We start from the raw sequence: 16,264 nt of genomic DNA on the forward strand, positions 1-16,264 counted from the left end.
TGTTACCAAATATGGCTATCTTCTGTATACCAATCCTACCTTGTCACAACATAACTAATTGGCTCAAATGCATTAAGAAGGAAAGAAATTCCCCAAATTAACTTTTAACAAGGCTCACCTCTTAATTGAAATGCATTCCAGGTGACAACCTCATGAAGCTAGTTGAGAGAATCCCAAGAGTGTGCAAAGCTGTCATCAAAGCAAAGTGTGGCTACTTTGAAGAATCTCAAATATAAAATATATTTAGATTTGTTTAACACTTTTTTGGTTACTACATGATTCCATATGTGTTATTTAATAGTTTTGAAGACTTCACTATTATTCTACAATGAAGAAAATAGTACAAATAAAGAAAAACACTGGAATGAGTAGGTGTGTCCAAACTTTTGACTGGTAGTGTACATGCTCGGCTGCCTAGAACATTCGGCTGCCCAGAGGTGGAACAGCTAGGTAGTCTATTCGTGCGGTACATGCATGATCATTGAGTGGTTAAAACACAGATCGTTTTTTGCCCCAATGCAAACTCAAGTGCGGAACTCTGGCTTGTGGCTACAATATGGCAGCAACTATAAAGATTAGCCTACATCATCACACAAAACGTTCATTGTTTTTGAGCCAATACAATGTGTAGGGATTGTGTCCTGCTTGTGCAATTGCAATATCCGTTAGGACAGACAGAGAAGGTTGTATAGCCTTCAAAAACAACAAAAACGTGAATGTTCATTCAAATCGCTGCAGGTTTTTTTTAATTCCAGCTGTTCAGGAGTATGAGGCAGAAATAGTCTACATCATCATGGTTCAGGAGAGGGTGAGCAAAGAGAGAAACGTAAAAGGGGAGAAACCTCTAGCCAAGGCCCTGAAAAAAAGAAGTGGAACAGGTTTCTAGGTCCAGAGTTGAATTTGAGGGTTCTATAGTATTGAATCACAGCTCTTTTAAAGTCTCAGATTTGTCCTTTCATGTCAGCAGAATTGGGCCAGACTGATTAGTGACACAAGATACTATTTTTTGACCAACAAAAATGGCACACACCACAACCCTGACTGGTGTACAGTATGATATCTATACAACAATTTCAAAACTGCCCATTTAAGGTAACACAGCCCTCCCATGTTTCACAGCATTGAAATGACAAGTATGGACTGCTACTCATCTAACTAATGCTGTGAGTACTGTTGACAGTGTGAGAAACACATTATATCATTCCGTTTATTTACAAGGGTCTAGCTGGCTCCAACTTGTAAGTTACAGATCTGGTGTGTGGCACAATCAAACAAGGTTTCCAGACAATGTTTGCTCTGTTTGGGAACACAGAGTTGTTCAACTGAAAATTCTGTGAAAAATGTCCTGTTGTCAACAGTAATTCTTGAAAACTCAACGTATTCATAGAAAACGCAACAAATCAATCAGTTTAATTTGGCAGTACGCCGACAGCAGTTCCACAATGCTCTTTAAACAAGATAGCACCTTCCTCATCCACTTCTCTGAACTTGTTGTTTCTTAGCTGTCTGACCATGCCCAACCAGCCCAGTCAGTTCTTAGTCACTATGGGTACTGCGTGGCTGGTCCATTGACAAATCATCAACTCAGCCAGGTTAGACACGGAGAGGGCCGAGGGCTCCGATCAATATATCTGGTTGACTCAGTTTACTGAGAAAAAGGAGCGGGAATTTTGTTTTCCTGGCCCCGCGATGACAAACAGCAGGCTCAGTCGGTCGGAGACCACGATGCTAGTAAAGAGTCTGACGTATCATACCCCTTCCTTCAGGCCTGACTGGATAGTGGCAAGCAGCCCCGTTTCCTTGTGTACAATTGAAATGATCATAATACTGTGATTGCGGTCCACTCCACTGCATGTGCTCAGCTGACCCTCAATGTAAAAGTCCATTAGCAGAACCATTCTCAGCTCCCTGCCGTGGCACGGGGCTGGTGTTGTGTACTCTGGGTACTCTGAACTGGTCTGAGGCCTACAGACGGCACCACATAATTAAAAGGGCAAGGACAATTACATGTGGTGTTAAAACGAGTTCAGAGTGTAATCAGATTATAGATTATAACATGATTCCTAGATTACAGACCTGTAATCTAGCTCTCTGATCTCGTGTTTCAGAGAGCCTACAGTCATTCCCATTTCACACACCCAAATCCCTCTGGGACAATTAGTGTTTAAATTATTATGAATAATTTTAACGTTCATAATATGGGGTAGGGGTATCATTGATATAATCCTCTGGCTCTGGCTCTAGTTTTATTTTATCTTGAGTATTGTCCAGTAATATGGTCAAGTGATGCAAAGAAAGACTGAGTTAAGCTGCAGATGGCCAAGAACAGAGCGGTACGCCCCACACACACACACACACACACACACACACACACACACACACACACACACACACACACACACACACACTACATGTTCATATATGTAAATTGTAAAGTCTTTTGTCTGTAATATCTTTTTTTGTTATGTGTCCGAACCCAGTAAGACTAGCTGTCGCCATTGACGTCAGCTAATGGGGATCCTGATAAATCAAAAATCTAAATATCATCTCTCATTCTACACATCTGTTGCACACATAGGATTGCATGCTGGATAGCACAAATAAAACACATGACCAGACAGTCACTATTTGTCTTAGCTGGCAATGTTATCGCTGTCACTGGGATGGGATGGGTTGTTTTACGGTCACAGAGACCTTGCTAGAGGCTAGGGGGTAACATGTCACCATGTCCCAAAACAAATGGTTTTCCTGAAAACACTAGGGGAGAGCTAGTTTAATGCCCTCTGTTGTGTTTCTAGGAAAGAGAGTAGAGCATTTGTTGATTTCAAAAGAATAGATTATTCACGTTCAATTCATCTTGGGCTATTAGTCTGGGGTGACCCAGGAGCTGAGAGTGAATTGGTTTTTAATGAACTCTGATGGCTTTACCTTTCTCTATCTTTGTTCTCAGCGAACAGGATAACCTTGACATCCATGTTATAATAACCTTTTCTGGAAACCAGGTAATGGAAGTTGATTGATTTGACTTTAACAGTGGAAATATTGACTTCAAACTCAATCTTTCAAAGGTCTGGGTTCTCTCGGGCTATAATAACGTTTGTTCTCCTGCATCTCAAGTAGTCCCAAAATAGGGGCAAGGGGGCTGTACCGACTCTCATGAAATTAAATGTAATTTGCGTAGATTTGGTGGAGGAAGAATTTTTGGAGCCAGGATCAGAACAGAGTAGAATAAGTTTGTCTTAATTGGAGGGTTGGAAAAACCCTGCTCTGGTATTTCCCACTGGTTCTGATGAGTCATAAGAACCTCAAGACAAGGAAACATAACAGGGCATGATTTCTATAACCTTTCTCTTACTGTTTCAACTCATTCCTAACTCCCTCTCCCCTAGCTCCTCACACTAGTTCCCTGTCTTTTTCAGTCATTTCCTGAAGATACCAAGCAGAGGAAGTTCTATTTTGCTGAATTAAGTCTCTGTTACTTTGGCTCTGCTGGTTCAGAGTGTCTGTCACACCTGGCCCCTGGCAGGGGCTCTCCCAGCGTGACTGTACTGTCACACAAAGCAGCCCTGACAGCCAAACAGTCAGCTGCTGTCACTGAGCTGAATGCATGGTCACCTCCTATGGTCGTGACAGAATAACATTAAAGTTTCACACGGCATGCACTTCAGAAAACAGCTGGTGGTATACACAACATAGTATAGGATAGGCTACAGGATTGTACAGTTTAGACCCACCAGGGCTAACTGCCTCTGTTGCATGTCTTTTCATATGTATGAGTGTGTGCCAGACCATCCAATTACCACAGGGATAATATCTGCATTGAGGAGTGGAGGCCCTTATGGAAAGTGAGACGCTTAGTTCACTGAGTGATTTCTCATGTTGTTTTTCTCTCTTTCTAGCTCACTCTTTCTCTTACTAGCTCTCTCTCCCTCCCCCTCTCTCTCTCTCTCTCTCTCTCTCTCGGCATGATGTAACAATGTACATATTGCCAAAGCTTACCTTGGAGATTTACAATATTAACATAATTAATAATAGTAATCAATATTGTCAACGGGATAACAGTAACAACAATAATCAAGGGTCAAAATAACCATACATTTAATAATAACAATAAGCATAGAGGACATGTGCATGTCGGTTGGTCTGTCCGACGTCTCTCTCTCAAATAATTGGGGAGTGCAAGTGCCGAGAAGACATCCACTCAGCTGTTGAACTGCAAGAGGCTTTACAGAAATTGTGGAAAAGGGGAATCAAATAGGTAAGAACAGCTGGAAAACTATTTTAGAAAGGATAGACCTAAGGCTTACCTATAGGTCAATATCTGAAATAGAAAAACATGTTGTTGAACAAGAGGGTAGGACCGAGAGATTAACCCTTTTTCCACCCTCACATCAGTTTAGTATGACAGAGAAAGTGTAGATGACAGGTTACACTGGTTTGTATATAACTGATGGATATGCACTTGAACTATCCTACAGTATCTCTCCTTTTAAAACTCTGTATTGGCCATGGATGAGATACTGCATGAAGGCGAGTTACCATAGATGGCAGTGATATTTTACATGCCATCTATAGCGTTTACTGACACTCAACCTGTGTGCCTCAGTTGGTAGAGCACGGCGCTCACAACGGCAAGAATCGTGGGTTTGATTCTTGCTGGGGCCACCCATACGAATAATTTATGCACGCATTACTGTAAATTGCTCTCCAGCCTACTCAGATACTCCCTTGGATGTCTACAGTGTCCAAGAGAAGAAGCATGCCCCTACATTGTTCTGCAATCAAAAAATCAATTTACACTGGACTTGGCTACACTTACACTACACTTGCTCACATCCTTTCTTGGAGCATGGCAGTGTTGACCAAATAAAAGTGACATTGACACTTAGTCAAAGCATTATATTTAATTTCCCTAAATACCTTTCCCTACCTCCAGATACCTGAGTAGGAACAGTGTTTAAAAAAACCTGAAATACATCATTTTTCTTTGCCATCAGGTGCAACATATTCGCTTAAAGTTTGTCACAGCTACCAACACCAGGACTCCCCCCCCACCCAGCAGCGGTGGCAAAGTTAAGGGGGGGTATCAGGTGTGACCAATTGTGTCGTTTTATAGCTTAGACAGACTGGTAGGATTGTCAAACGTCTGCCTGCCGGCAGTACTTAGAAAAGACCTTGAAGTCGTCAGCCACTCAGCCTTGTTCAAATACTCCAAACCAGAAGGTGGCAGTAGCATTGTTTGACAATGCATGTTTGTGTGTGTTGCTTAGTTTATGGTCTAGATTCCAATGTAAGCTAGTTAGCTATCTGCGCTATTGTTGCTATTTTGTAGAAAGCCCTTGTTGATACTAGCCAGATGGCCACAGCTAGATAACTACCTAGCAAGATGATGAAGAAACAAATTAATTCACTCTCCATAATGCCATACGGCAAGTGCCAGCCCATAGCCAAATGTTTAGCTAGCTAGATAAACATTAGCATATTCACTAGCTAGCTAAGGAAAATGCACTAACTCGGCAGCTAACACAGACACCTATTTCATGGAAATAGATCCATTGTGATTTTATTATAATGTCAATACTAGCTACAGTGGTTAGCTAGCTTGCAGGAAGTATTTAGTGTTGTGTGCATTGCGTCTGTGCACTTTGTCCGCTACCATCGAACAGACAAAATGTTTCTGTTTTAATGTAACTGCCCAGTGTTTACAGATTTCAATGAAATATGACCTATAATTCCTTTTAATACAAATTGTCTCTATGGGGCAGAGAGAACATTTTACAGTTTTAGAATTAGTTTCCTGCAATTCTACACATTTTGCCATGGTTTATGTCATGGCTATCTGAGTGACTCAAACATTATATCAAAATCAATGGGGACCCCATGCCATGACATTTTGGGAATTTTTGATTCTCCCTCACTGTCTGGTTTTTATTCGGATGGTTGTTAGTTCTCAAAGATGATCTTATTAAAAATGATACAGCTCCATTATCTTTTCTACATATTTTATATATGATTTTAGTCATTTAAGTTGACACTGAAAACATTTTAGCATCCAGAACATCCTATTTTTGTGGCGGCCATGATTTAGCAGCTACGGCCCACCTTTGCTAAATTAATTTAGGGGAAACACTGATACATACTGTACATACTTCCAGAAAATATGCCTGTTTTATGAAGATTACGCAAAGTCACGCATCTTCTATGAGCAGACGCTATTTGGCGCTGATTGGGTTGTTTGTCTGGGTTATCTCGTTTTGCCTCTTATCTGACTGTGTCCCTGTTGCACAGGCAATAACTGCTGCACAAGACTTGATGGGCAGAATCCTATCTGCAGAGAGCCTATCCAGTTCTTATCCACTCTGGCTATCTTCGTTTCCTATCATGTCTCCCTGTGATCTGGTGTTAAGCCTGGTGGTGACATATGACTGTCTCTCAGGAATATATTTACCCAGATACTGTCAGAGTTGTGCAGAACACTTTGAATTTATTTTGCCATTGGATTTGTTGCGCTGCCGGACTCAGAAGAAGATGAAAATATGTGGTTTTCGGCAATGGCTTTATGGGATAGCTCGCAATTGTAAACAATTGCCCATTCCTTTATGAGTACTAATTTAATAGCAATATTCAATCATTTTCTACAAAAAAAAACTAATATTGTGATGGTAATGACTTGTGTTTATGATGATAATTATTAGTTGGCTTAAGTCACTAGCTAGCTACAGTATCTTCTACCTAGCCTACACTCTTAAGAAAGCTGGGTTGTTCGATTGACCCAACTGCTGGGTTGCAGGCATTGGGTCACTTCGTTGGGTTGTTTTCTTTAAAAAGAGTCAGGTTGGGTTGTTGCTGCTGAGTTATTGATGGAAAAATCTACCTAAAAACGATATTTTGGTATTTTCTTCATTATTCCGCTGTTGATACAGTCCCAACATGTTTTGCATGTCAGCAGTCAAGTTAAGATATTGTACTTTCAAGAAGCAAAATGTCACTTGCCACATCATCATGATGATGCATTTTTAAATCAAATTATGCATTTTGGGTCATCGTGATGATGTGGCAAGTGAACCCCAAAAGGTTATACTCCTTTACTTCTAAGAGTGTAGGCTAGCCTATAGATGTGACAAGATGACCAGGTGATTTGCCTGAAAATCCATAGGACTACACTAGCCCCTTTCCTTTTTATGCCATAGCTTTTTTAGTTTCCAAGAAGCTCCCAAATGTAGGTCTTTCAACTTGGCCCATTTTCGGTGAGCAAGCCAGTGTGTAAATGGAGGGTTTCTATATTGAGGCACACAGTATTTCTTTCAAAACATTGGCCAAAAGGACCAGAGAGGTACTGTACAGCCAAACAATGTCAGCCGAGGTTACTGTAATATCGTTATGCCCATCCCAGGACATACAACTCCAGTGTGGTTCCCTCTGCAAACTGGGAACCTGTCCAAGTCGGGAACCTAAGCAATCGACTCCATATTTCCATAATTGATTTGGCTTTGTTTTGGGGACCTTGGAAGGTTCCAAGGTCGATCATATTGCAAATAGGAATTTTCAAAACCTCTGTGTTTTGTTCACAAAACTGTGATTGGTAGGAATGTGTGGCATCAATCATAATGCAAAATACTCATATTCAATAGAGGTGAATGTGTTGTTGTGATTACAGCACTGCAGCTGGAAGGAGTGGGGCATTTTGCAGTGTACCAACAAATTAGAGTCTGAGATAAGAATCAGCAATAACAAGAAGGCTACCCAGGTTAGGCTAGGCCTAATACTGCTGTTGTGAACAACACAATACATTGATTCTATCTCTTTAGCCTTACACAGTGACATCACATTAGTTTAGATTATTACATAAACACACTGATTCTATCTCTTTAGCCTTGCACAGTGACATCACATTAGTTTAGATTATTACATAAACACACTGATTCTATCTCTTTAGCCTTGCACAATGACATCACATTAGTTTAGATTATTACATAAACACACTGATTCTATCTCTTTAGCCTTACACAGTGACATCACATTAGTTTAGATTATTACATAAACACACTGATTCTATCTCTTTAGCCTTACACAGTGACATCACATTAGTTTAGATTATTACATAAACACACTGATTCTATCTCTTTAGCCTTACACAGTGACATCACATTAGTTTAGATTATTACATAAACACACTGATTCTATCTCTTTAGCCTTGCACAATGACATCACATTAGTTTAGATTATTACATAAACACACTGATTCTATCTCTTTAGCCTTGCACAATGACATCACATTAGTTTAGATTATTACATAAACACACTGATTCTATCTCTTTAGCCTTGCACAATGACATCACATTAGTTTAGATTATTACATAAGCAAACTCCCCAATACACTGATTCTATCTCTTTAGCCTTGCACAATGACATCACATTAGTTTAGATTATTACATAAACACACTCCCCAATACACTGATTCTATCTCTTTAGCCTTGCACAGTGACATCACATCGGGTTAGATTATTACATTGGCTAAATACTACAAAACATGTTTTGCTGAAGCCCAAAACCTTCATTTGTGTGAAAATGTGACAGAGGAGGTGGAGTGTTTACTACTTTCTGTCAAATTCCTGATTGCAATGTCATTCCCTCCAACATACATTACTATGCCTATTCAACACAGCCTGTGTAATAATAAGTATGTAGCTACCTGTTCTGAACAAAATATTGACTGACTAAACCAGTGGTTCCCATTCCCAACCTTTTTCGCCCCGAGTACGCCTGAAGTACGCCCTCGTGTGCATTTTACCTCATGTGGATTTTACCAGTAAGCCTATGGTCTCATCAGTCTTCTCAAGTACCCCCTGTGGACAGGCCAAGTACCACCGCTGGGAACCAGTGATTTTCACCCAAACAGATACATGGCAGATGCATTGTCACACAAGGAGATGCAATTCAGGACCACATTGATGAATGAATACAACATCTCTGTTTGACCGAGAGCTACGTTGCACTAGGATAATTGCTTATGTTTCTTTGCTACAGTAATTATGTAATGTGTTCTAAGGCGTTGGCAGAGCAAGCTCAGCATCAACAGTCGACCACATAGCAGTCAACGCTCGGTAGAAAATAAACAAAGCGTGCGCCGCGGATGGACACCCTACCGGTGCCAAAAGGCAAAGTGATGATCGGCTTGTGATGCAGCCCATTACGCTACCACTTATGATCAAAATTGTGGACAATTCTGTTTCAGAGTTTGAAGCACTCAACCCCGAAACAGAGCCCAACAAGGAACGTAGCCTACACTGGTTAGTCGTCCATTCGGACAAGCAAATGAATAGAATAAACGCCATCCCATACCTAGTAAGAGCAGTTTCACCTCCCTTGCCGCCTTCTCTCCATCCTCGCGGAGATTTTTATCAATCATCTTTGATCTCTCCGCCGCCGCTTTATCTTCTGCACTTAACGTACAACCCATGTTCCCAAAAGCACGCGCGCACTGACGGCCGGCGCAAGGATTCTTGAAGGATTTCGTCTTGACTGCTGTTTGATACGCCAACAAAAAAGAAACGGTTATTCAAAATCCTTCCTGTCCTGTTCAAGAGACGTGCGCGTGAAAATGTTGTAGACTAGTCTAGTTCTAGTTCAATCCAAATGGCACGCACAAAATGTCGTTATTCTGAGTGATGTAAACAAATGTTCCGTCAATACCTAGCTATATCCTTTTGGTCGCAGAGCAATCTTCTTGGAGATGCTACTCCAAGGAATACCACTGAAAGTTGCAGTCAAATCTCAGGTGGCGTAAACGAATTGGTTCTGTAGTATTGACCATTGGTAATCAATTATGATCAATTCTGACAGTCGCGCAGATATAAGCTAGTCAATCGTATTCCTCGTTCGTTCGTTTCTTTCGACCAAGTGAAGGTAGGTGGAATTCAATCACATGGATGTGTTCCTAGCGAGCGACTGCGCTCCCAGACTCAACCGCGCAGTCAAGTGAACATATCCAGTGGAAATCCAGACACACCGCTGGCGCACTTCAGCTGCCAACCTACTGCTTGCCTTCTACGGGGATTTGTTGACACCCTTTCTTTGCTCAGTTGATATAATATATCAACATTGTGTGTCGTAGATTTAACAAATGGTTGATACACCACCGTTGGTAAGGTTTCTGCAGTAAAGGGAGGCAATAGCCTAGTGCCAAATGCGTCCAATTTGAAACCCTGCTGTAAATGCCGTGATTCGCAAGTCTCTTGTCTTATGGGAAATGTAGGCAATTATGTAGTAGCCTACCTCAACTCCATGGAGTAAACATACCTTTTAGTAAATGGTAATCAAATACAACCACCGACTGTTTCCTTGTTTTAATTGGCACATGCGCATTCGCGCTGTTGCCATCTTAGAGCAACAGCAATAAGGAAACAGTCTGTGGTTTTATTTGATTGACGTTTTATTAAAAAGTATGGGTTTCAGCAAATAAAGAAAGGCACTCATCATCAGAGGACAAACAGGTACACGATAAGGGTTTAAGAATTTACATGTTTGAAGTTTCGACTAATAGCGACTCGAAGGAGTAGGAATTCATTTTTAAAAAACTAGTCTGCGCTTAAAGTTGAGGTAGCCTACTTGGCTAGCAATTATGGGAATATACTGTAAATAGGTTAGGTAGAGGGTGAGCACTGCAATGATCTGCGTGAGCATCATCATTCACATGGTGGTCTAATTATAGGAATCCATGTTTTTTCCAGATGATAAATAAGAAATGTGTCCATATATCTAAATGAACATGGGATGGGATGACTATGAAACCTCTCCACCAGCAATGGATCTGCACTAAACATTTAAATGGATCTGCTGCACTTTACATTAAGTGGCCTAAAATTGTATGGTAGGCTAGTTACACGGCAGGTATAATTCTAGTGTAATTACAGTGTAGGTAAATTGATACATTGATCTGGACACAAGGGGAGTATTACAACACATAAAACAGATGGCTGTATTTTTCTTAAGTGATTTCTTTGGTGTCCAAACTATTCTCATATGATTTCATGTTCAAAAGCCTATTCATGAACACATATCATATAACTTAATTAACCACTTTACTGGCAACAACTAAGCAATGTTCTGTTGAAGGGACCCTCACACTGATTTTTGACTGTTTCATGTAGGCCTACAGGGAACAGTTAGTCCTCTTTATAAGTATGTTGTTTTAATACTGATTAAAGAAGATGTATGATTCATATGAATAACTACTGTGTCTGAAATGATTGGATACAGGGCTGTTTTGCTAGCACAGACTGGAATATGTTCCGGGATTCCTCCGATGGCATTGAGGAGTACACCACATCAGTCATTGGCTTCATCAATAAGTGCATCGATGACGTCATCCCAACAGTGACCGTACGTACATACCCCAACCAGAAGCCACGGATTACAGGCAACATCCGCACTGAGCGAAAGGCTAGAGCTGCTGCTTTCAAGGTGTGTGACTTACCCTGAAGCTTATAAGAAATCCCGCTATGCCCTCCGACGCATCATCAAACAGGCAAAGCGTCAGTACAGGACTAAGATCGAATGTTTATTATATTATAATTAAGTCTATGATTTGATATTTGATAGAGCAGTCTGACTGAGCAGTGGTAGGCAGCAGCAGGCTCGTAAGCATTCATTCAAACAGCACTTTCCTGCGTTTGCCAGAAGCTCTTAGCAATGCTTGAAGCACAGCGCTGTTTATGACTTCAAGCCTATCAACTCCCGAGATTAGGCAATACTATAGTGCCTATAAGAACATCCAATTGTCAAAGGTATATGAAATACAAATGGTATAGAGAGAAATAGTCCTATAATTCCTATAATAACTACAACCTAAAACTTCTTAACTGGGAATATTGAAGACTCATGTTAAAAGGAACCACCAGCTTTCATATGTTCTCATGTTCTGAGCAAGGAACTTAAACGTTAGCTTTTTTACATGGCACATATTGCACTTTTACTTTCTTCTCCAACACTTTGTTTTTGCATTATTTAAACCAAATGAAACATGTTTCATTATTTATTTGAGACTAAATTGATTTTATTTATGTATTATTTAAGTAAAAAAATGTGTTCATTGTTCATTCAGTATTGTTGTAATTGTCATTATTACAAATATATATATAAAAATCGGCCATTTAATCAGTATCGGCCTTTTATGGTCCTCCAATAATCGGTATCGGCTTTGTAAAATCATAGTTGGTCGACCTCTGTTGTTATCATCTATGCATAGTCACTTTAATAACTCTACCTACATGTACATATTACCTCAACTAACCGGTGCCCCTGCACATTGACTCTGTACCAGTATCCCCCTGTGTATAGTCTCGTTATTGTTGTTTTACTGCTGCTCTTTAATTACTTGTTACTTTTTATTTCTTATTCTTACTCTTATTTATTTTATTTTTTTAACTGCATTGTTGGTTAGGGGCTCGTAAGTAAGCATTTCACTGTAAGGTCTACACCTGTTGTATTTGGCACATGTGACTAATAAAATTTGATTTGATTTGATAGTGTGAGGGTGGTTAACTGCGCTGAATAGTGCTCATGACCTCTCGAGGGGCTTCATTTGCACATGCATCTGATAATAGTGGCAAGACTGAAAATGGATTTGATTTACACTGGAAGATGAAAAGAGAGCATGTTTTTTTCAGTACTTTCTTGAATGAAGCATCCATCCAAGAAGGCACATTCTCATGACCTGGTGTACAAGAGTATATTATGGATTCGTTTGTAGCGCCCCCATGTGTTGGGAATTAGGAATATTCATAGTGAGATTTTTCTTGGTAACGCATAAATAAAAGTAAAACCAGACCTAACTGGAATCTGACAAGAAAATGTCCCATAGTTGTCCCGTAAACATTAGGGTTGTTTACAGGACAGGGGCATACTGATCCAGGGGAAGTTTAAGTGTGTTTATCTAAACACAGCTTTACCTTGACTAGTATGGCAGACCATAGACCATGTACTACTTGACCATAGAGCAGAAACACTTTGACAGAAGCTATAACAAACCTGTGTGTGTGTGTGTGTGTGCGTGCGTGTGTGTGTGGTGATAATACAAACAACAAATAAGGACAGAAATGACTCGGTGTAAAAACTTTTACATTTGTTTTATTGTCAGACTGAAACTGTCCCTGCTATTTACACTATAAAAGCTAGATATGCATCACAAATATAAAGGGTTTACATTTATATACATTATTTATATAAGCCACCTTATAAGCCCAAAGTTCATACATAAATTGTTATTCACGCATAGTGCTGTCATTTCCTCAGAAATAAATTGCAAAGATAAAACGAGCATAACAACATGTTAACTGGCTTGCATAGTTTGGGTTGGGTACAAGAGAAAGATGCCAAATGTTGAGAATGTTGCCCCAGACATTCTAACAGTGATAGCAAAGCTCTAAAGTTGAAGTGCAAGGGCTATCAGAGAGAAGCAGTTGGTAGTAGCTAGATACTGTATACTGTAGGCACATTCCCAGACAGAAGAGGCCTAAGGATTTAGGTAATATACCACAGTCTATGGCAGGGACAGGCTGGACCATAGTGTCTACTGGTTATTGTTGTATTATTCATTCAACTCAGCGACTGATAGAGACCTGAGAACCCAATGACCATTATGCATCAATGAAGTACCAGGGAGCAGAGACAACCAGCAGACACTTGAGTTGCCTGTTCTTGATCTATGGCAAGGTGTTGCCTCCTTTATACCACAACCACTGCCTCAGCAAGACCAGGAGAAATATGGGTTTGAGGCAGAGACATGCAATAACTTTTTAGCCGTTGAGTAAAAGAAACAGACTGCACAACAATATTTTCTTCATTAAAAAATGTAAATCAATTATTGTGCACAAAGACAAAGCAACACCAGAAGCAGTGTATAAGAATAATGAAATATAAAATAACAATTGTCTTACATACGTAGGACTTGGCAAAATATATATTGGAGATTAGCAAACACCACTAACAAAGTAACCACCACTTTGTGAGTCTAACCTTTACATTGGTTCAATTATTTTTCACAGGTTGTGTCGATTCAACTCTTTCAGCTATAACAGGATTCAATAAGTTATATTATGTTTTTTTTCAACAATTATCAATGTTATAGCAATGTTATTACAATGCTATCCCAGTTTTTTGAGAGAACAGATGTCACAGTGTTGTTTTGAAAACCATTTATCAAATGTTGCGTTATGAAATTGAGAAGCCTAAAGAAGGGGCTTTCGAATCACATTCAAATCTAACAATCTCACTTCACTTCATCGCCAACGCATTAAAAACTGTACTTGATCACAAGACCTTACGTTTAGAAACCAGATACATTAAGAGATACAGCCATATAGCCACACGTTTTGGAAATAGAGTCCTGATATCAGCATACTATGCCTGGAATATCACAGTAGTTCATTTAGTGTGCTAAATTAATCAATGAATAAATCAGCCAATCACCAGACTGGTGACACTCTTGCTTCCTTCACTAAAACTTCAACCACCAATCACAAAACAAGTGGAAAAGAGATGTTAAAACACAATAAAGACTAGTTCAACAACATAGACGGACCTTACGCCACAACCACATAACCAAAACACTTTTCCTCCATATTTCGTCATGCCAAAAACAGTAAGCCAAACCCCAGGGTACATTTGAACTGTACTGAATTTAGACAAGGGTTTACAAATTCATTGTCGAAATATAAGTATTAATTGAATATGTGCTATTAGTGTTAAAAAGGCAAGTTTAAGTCATTCATCTTAAATTGATAAAAGCACAATTGATCATAAAAAATCTGTCAATACTGTATCTAGGATGTCAGTTGATCATCTAACTAACATGAATGTAAAAGGCTGTTTATGTTTTTCTTCTTAATCAGCTCATTGCCCTCAAGATCGCCTCCTACACTTTCAACTGTCACCTAAACCCTCCAATATGCAATATCATACAATACACTACAGACTGTACATACCATCTATAAAGTCTATCAAAATACCTGATCATATAGTTAAATACTCCATTAGCACACCTTGTGAAATTAAAAAACAGGGATATATCTAGTTAAATAAATAGAGATTACTATTTCACTGTATAGGCTATTGGTGTGGTTGGTTGAGTCATTCTTCCATCATCTGAGTGTACTGTAGGTACCAGGGACACAGGAAGAGTTCAATAACATAATGCATCATGGGACATAAGCCTGAACTAAGCCCAACAACCACATACACCCTTAGCTTTGGCAGATAAAACAACACAGGCTAATGGCACTCCTGGTAGAAAACATGTAAAAATATACTTAATCTGTGTATGCCCACACAAATAGAATATTTGGAAAAGCGTGGTAAACTTTGATGGTTAACGTGCGTGCTGAAGGCACAAAGTGATTGACAGGAATACCAAGAGAACCACAGACTGTATGTTTTACAGCACTCACCTAACGTATAGATGTAACCATTTCTTCTATAGTACAAAAATACCATATGACACATAATGTATAGTCACTTCCCTATCATGTAGTCATGTGCTTCCTTTGCCTTCTTTACATATAGATTCCACCATTTCTACATATGTACAGTACTACAGTACATGTAGCTGCAGTTCACATGAATACAGGGGTCAGGGAGAAAGAAACAGGTGGATGGAAAGCGATAAGGATGGAAGGATGGAAGGAATGAGAGAGGGAATGAAGGAGGGAGAACCAGCATGAGTTTCTTTCTTCTGGATTGTCCATTATGGATTGACTTGGATGCACTATCCCACTGATAAATAATAATAATCAGCATGATTTAAAAAAAATACCCTGTTTAGTCCTGATGATTCATGTAAAAGCACTCCTCTGTGATGGCCTACATACAGTGATTATGAAACATTTTGTTCAAATAAGTTCTCTACTGCTTTACAGTAGTACAGAATGTTTTGTCCGAGTCTTTAGTCTCAAGAGGACTGAAATGCTCAGCATGGTTTTGCCCAGCGGGTTGATTATGTCTCCCCCTCCCTAACCCCAACCTCACTGAAGCCTAGCCTTGACCCTTGCTCTACCACGGAGGGGATAGTGCATCAATTACATGAAAACAGTTCTAAACACACACCTAGGCATCCCCTTAAAGCCCAGATGACCCCGGCATGCGAAGAGCAGAGGATGGCCTCTAATGGCCACCGCCAGAGTTGCTGCTCCCTGTTGTCCAATCAATGATGATGAAGCTCAAACTCATGGTCATGAAGGCGACGCCCAGAGCAGCGAAACAGGCAGCC

At 39.9% G+C, this 16,264-nt stretch overlaps 2 protein-coding genes across 3 annotated transcripts in view; both read right to left on the reverse strand.

The window, feature by feature from the left end:
• gnai2b (guanine nucleotide binding protein (G protein), alpha inhibiting activity polypeptide 2b) overlaps nt 1-10,245 on the reverse strand; it is a 94,808-nt gene extending 84,563 nt beyond the window's left edge. The window contains exons 1-2 of one of the 2 annotated variants that reach the window (XM_014133883.3): nt 9,694-10,245; nt 9,343-9,525 (exon numbers count right to left, since the gene is read on the reverse strand). In XM_014133883.3, the coding sequence (XP_013989358.1) occupies nt 9,343-9,460 (118 nt within the window). In that variant the 5' untranslated portion in view covers nt 9,461-9,525; nt 9,694-10,245. Of the gene's footprint in view, nt 1-9,342 lie in introns of both variants that reach the window. The other variant, XM_014133882.3, reaches the window with a different exon arrangement.
• A 2,867-nt stretch (nt 10,246-13,112) lies between these two features.
• Nucleotides 13,113-16,264, reverse strand: part of LOC106566062 (sodium-coupled neutral amino acid transporter 3) — a 71,655-nt gene continuing 68,503 nt past the window's right edge. The window contains exon 17 of the mRNA XM_014133878.3: nt 13,113-16,263. Within this exon, the coding sequence (XP_013989353.1) occupies nt 16,159-16,263 (105 nt within the window). The 3' untranslated portion in view covers nt 13,113-16,158. The remainder of the gene's footprint in view (nt 16,264) is intronic.

Source organism: Salmo salar, chromosome 12 (assembly GCF_965601325.2).
Source record: "Salmo salar chromosome 12, fSalSal1, whole genome shotgun sequence".
NCBI classification, from domain to species: domain Eukaryota; kingdom Metazoa; phylum Chordata; class Actinopteri; order Salmoniformes; family Salmonidae; genus Salmo; species Salmo salar.